Raw genomic sequence first — 5,083 nt, 5'->3', positions numbered from 1 at the left:
TCAAAATAAAGTAAACATTTTAAACTGGATGTGCATTCTGGGTAAAAGCGCTAGGTTCGCTTGCTGACGATACCGGTCATGGTTGAAAAGGGGGGCGGAAGAGACGCTTGAGCTCGCTGCACACAAAATCACACCTATAGAAATCCAAAAACTCACATGTAGACGCTAGAAATTTTATAATTTTTTAAACAATAGAAATTGAGCGTCGGTAGGCACTGTTTCCAATTCAGTGTAGCTTCACTAAAAGAAGTGAGTAGGATCCTTCCTGTGTTTAATGAGTCTTATTCTGTTGCTCATTTGGTGCTTTCTTGAAACTGTTAGTTGTGAAGGACCTCCCAATCAGTATACTAGGCGACGCCAAGTCGCGAGAGAAAAAAAATCCTCTGTCAGCGCTCGCTCCATCTTCCACATTCTAACTCAATGCATGATTCCTATAGGATATGCTTATTTCTTTATTAATTAATCTTACGTAGAGTAATCATATTACTATCTTCCTTCATCCCCATGTAATACATATATAATGCAATGACCCAGTAATACTATGCACGCAATTAAACTCAAATATAATTAGCCTATAAGGAAATAATGTACATGAATAACTACACTATAATACAATATTGTATTAATATTTCCGTACTACGCTCGGTGTTTTAACCATCTTTAATCATAATAATAGAATAATATTCACTATGCATACTAATTATTGAGCAATTAATTTGATCACAAATTAAGCTATTTACATATTGATATGTAAATGTGCCCCTCATCTGCATTTTGATATGCAGATGAAGGAGAAGGACTTTGGCCTTCTACATAAGGGGGGCTGAATTTGGATTTAAACGTCATGGAAAGTGTCACTGTTCATATTAACCACCCCGAAATTATGGATTCGACATTAATATTGATCATTTTCGTTCATTTTTATATATCTTCCCCTTCTTTTCAAAGTGCACCTTCAAAGTGAAGCGCTAAAAACCATTCCAGACCCGAACCTCATCTACGTTGAAAACTTGATAGAGTTCGCTCGGGTAGTTCAAGAGTTAAGTTACAAATGTAGTCACCTTCATATTATATATGGACTGGGATCGAACCAAGGAGCCCATACACCAGAGGTGAACGCTCTACCACTAAGTCACCGCGGCCCTATGAAGAATACAACCATATTTATTCTGCTCCCCTCCCTCCCCCCTCTCTCTGTATATATATATATATATATATATATATATATATATATATATATATATATATATATAGAGAGAGAGAGAGAGAGAGAGAGAGTGAGAGAGAGAGAGTGAGAGAGAGAGAGAGAGAGAGAGAGAGAGAAAGAGATTTCCATTATTTTGGAAAGTTGTGAACTATTGCCTATATAAATTGAATCATACAGAAGAGATTTGAAGACGCGCTAGACACCAGTATGACTGGTGAGGAACTCGGCGTGTATTACAATACAACAAAACTCCGTTTTGCTGCTATCGTAGCATTGCATTTACGACACACGCTTTTCTGGAGTTAGTTGTTAGTGATCGTAACCACTAAACCTTTAAAATTCCCTCTCGTTCCCACTCGTATCGCTATTTCTGAGAATATTATTTAAAACTTTTGATTCGAATAATTACCCACTCTTTCCTTCTAAGACGTTTCGCATGTGAAACAGAAGAAACTCTTTCTCGTGAAATAATATTTTCCGCGACGGAACGATCCACGATTTGCAGACCAAAAGATATTAAAAACCGAAAGATATTATAATTCGTCGGATATTAATGTCGTACTGATTTTTTAATTTTGATATAGAATATTTCTGAAGAAATTGATTTTATTCGCATTCTCACTCTGATTTAGGACAACAAAAAATTGTAAAGTGGTAAACTGAAGTCCAAAGAAGATGCTCGAAAGCTTGTTCACAAATGCGATGTCCCTGCTCTTTCACGTGTGCAGCCACTTCTAATTTGTGGTCGACTAGGAACAGAACTTTGCATCGTTGACACTGGCGAACATCAACTGCACGAAGCATCCTGGATCTCGGAAGGAGAGGTCGATGTTATTTCTTTAGATCCTGTTTTAACTGCATCTTCCGCAGTACTTTCTCCTTGCCAATCACCAGTGACCTAAAATGATGGATGCGGTCTCCTTGGGGAAACGACAGTAGCTTTGAAGAATTAGGATTGGTTAATTAAACAACCTTATGGGGTTAAAATATTATTACGGCTCTACCATTTTCTAATACTTTGATTTGTTGGCGAAAACCGCTACAAATATATTCACAATAATATAAGCATTTTGTAATAAAAAAGTTCTACCATTAAAAATAGTCTTTTCGTTGTAAGGACCCCCAAAATAATCAAAACTGGTGAAAAAACAAAAATCAAAAAGTGTTACGTAACAAAGAGGGAGGGGTCCGACCTTGCGTTAGGAAGTGTGGCAAGGAGGAGGAAGGGGGTAAAAATTGGTCAAAAATAGCGTTACGTAATATGTGGACTGCCCCTAAAACAGGAAATGAAATATAGCTGTTAATAAAATATTTTTTTTTTTTTAGTCACAAATAATAAATAAATATTTCTGTCAGGAAGTTTTAAAGAAATTAAGTGAAATTTCAAAGAAAATCCGTCTTATGTAGATAGGAAATGAAAATGAAATCTTTGAGTTTTACGTCCCACGTCCCGGTGAGGCTAAAGGAGACGGTGATGATGGGTAATGAATGAAATGGTGGAATGAAGAAAGTGGGAGGAAACGGGGAAACCCGAGGAAACCCACGCACACGATGTTTGTCCACCACAAAGTTCACTTGGCGAGGGCTGGGATCGAACCCGGGACCCCAAGCACCAGAGGTGAACGCTCTATCACTGAGCCACCGCAGCCCTCCTTATGTAGATAGGTTCTATGTACAAGAGTGTAAACTAAAATAGTTATGCACAAAGGTATAACGTTTGGTCCGGGACAGTATTATTGGTTAAACATGATAGAAACTACCTGGAATATAATTTATGAGAAAAAGCGAATAATAATAATAATAATAATAATAATAATAATAATAATAATAATAATAATAATAATAATAATAATAAGCTAAAAACCAGTATTTTAGTTTTCCGGAAGGAAACCAAAATTTTCCGGTATTTTCAGGCCTCAAAAACACTAGCTGCAACACAATTTCTTTTGGCTTTGTACATTGTAGCAGGGCCCCTCAAAAAAGACGAGCCCCTCCTACATAAACCTTCTAGCTACACCCCTGCATATCGGGTATTTCCAATAATGTGTTTAGCAATTTACAAATACATAGTTCAATGCGTAACACATAAGTAATTTTATTCCATATACAATATTCTGCGCTATCTTCGCTTATGTGTATATTCAACTTCGCTGAAACACCTCCTCCGAAGAGACGCACCCCCTCGCTTACGCTCGGGTTCATCTGCTGTGCTCATGATCTGACTCGGTTGGATGTCATTCGTGGTTTTTATGGCCAACTAGTACAAGTTAATGTCTTTTGCACTATAGTTCTTATCTGTACCTACACTGAATGCCCCCTAAAGTGAATCTGTACAGAGAAATGCAAATCTACACCCCGAGAAAGGATTGCTTAAGATACAAAAAGTCGATTCACTGTAAAAGAAATATATATGCAACGAATTTATGCATGGATCAGTACAATAAATCTGCACCTTGTAATATATTTTTGGCAAATAGGAAAATAAAATTAATAGGTAGTAAATATTATATCAAAAGTATAAAAATATAGGAAAAAATCACTTTCTAAAAATTTAGGCCTAAATGACACTCACGAGCAGTAATCATCCCAGTCTGTGCTCACATGCCTTCGGATTCTAACCTTTGTTTCTTCGATTGCTACATGAAATTATTATATGGTCTGATGTGTTTATTTAAGACATACATTTCTACGCATTTAGAAGAGAAAGTGTCATTACTGCTTGATAGCGTGGTCAATAATAACAAAGAAAAAGCAAGATGTTATATCTGTTGGAAATTCTTGTGGCAAATACATTTTTATGTACTGCTTCTACAGGAAATTACAGTAGAATTATTGGAGGACACCTTGCAGACTTTGAGAAATATAAATATGTTGTCCATGTTTGGGTTCCTATAGAAGAAAAAGAAAAAGTTCATTGTGGAGGATCTATTCTCAATAACTATTGGATTCTTACTGCAGCACACTGTGCTTTTGATCCAGACACATCCCAAAAATTTTCAGCCGAATCTTATGAAGTGGTTGCAGGGGAAAAGAAACTATTCCCGTCAAAACCTCTTAGCAGAAACAGTGTTTCTCTTGTGTTTCTACATCCCGGTTATAATCCGGCCGGTTATAATGATGATATTATGCTTCTAAAACTTAAACAGGAACTAAGCAATTTTGATAAACTGTCTGTAGCTACATTGCCTAAGGATAGTTCTTCTAGTGCAGTCACACCGAAAAGTACGTGTACTGCGGTCGGTTGGGGTCTAATTAATGAAAATGAAATGTCCACAGTGCTATTGGAACTTGAGATACCTATATTGCATCTAAATATTTGTGGTAGAGTTTACGGTAAACATGTAGATCTGAATACTATAATATGTGGTGGATATTTAGAAGCGGGCAAATCTGCTTGTCAAGGAGATTCAGGCGGACCTCTAACATGTGACAATGTAGTTGTGGGTGTTGTTTCATTTGGTATGGGAAAATGTGGTGAATATTCAATAACTGTACACATGAAAGTTGCTGCTTATCTAAATTGGATTGAAGATGTAATGAAAAATAATTCTGAGAAAAATGATTCTAAATCAATTGCTCATCAAAACATTTTTGAAATTTATATCATACATCTTTTTTGCATGTATATTGTTGTACACACACTTTTCAGTGTATAATACAATTAGTTATAAAGCATTTGAAATTAGGTATAAAGCATTAAAAACGTTTTTTCTTTGTAGAAGACACTCGACCTTATCCTCTTCTACTTATCTTCATTAAATCCATCAATCGATGATCACTTCAAAATTTCTACATCTACAATGTTGCCAGATCGAACACTATTGCCAATAATGTACCTTATTTTATTTTTGGTCAACCTTACAAATTCTAAGAAAT

At 36.0% G+C, this 5,083-nt stretch overlaps 1 protein-coding gene across 1 annotated transcript; it reads left to right on the top strand.

The window, feature by feature from the left end:
- Positions 1-3,828: 3,828 nt before the first annotated feature.
- Positions 3,829-4,863, top strand: LOC145685649 (serine protease 1-like). The gene has a single exon (XM_081758040.1). The coding sequence runs from the start codon at positions 3,964-3,966 to the stop codon at positions 4,861-4,863; it is 900 nt and encodes a 299-aa protein (XP_081614166.1). The 5' UTR covers positions 3,829-3,963.
- The last annotated feature ends 220 nt before the right edge of the window (positions 4,864-5,083 follow it).

The sequence above is a fragment of the Thermobia domestica genome, chromosome 5 (assembly GCF_964235325.1).
Source record: "Thermobia domestica chromosome 5, izTheDome1.hap1.1, whole genome shotgun sequence".
In the NCBI taxonomy this organism is placed as follows: Eukaryota; Metazoa; Arthropoda; class Insecta; order Zygentoma; family Lepismatidae; genus Thermobia; species Thermobia domestica.
Note: the sequence above shows the minus strand (reverse complement) of the source record. Positions and strands in the feature narration are given on the sequence as shown.

Coding starts and splice junctions, on each gene's coding strand:
- LOC145685649 (XM_081758040.1), top strand. CDS start 3,964: ATGTTATATCTGTTGGAAATTCTTGTGGCAAATACATTTTTATGTACT.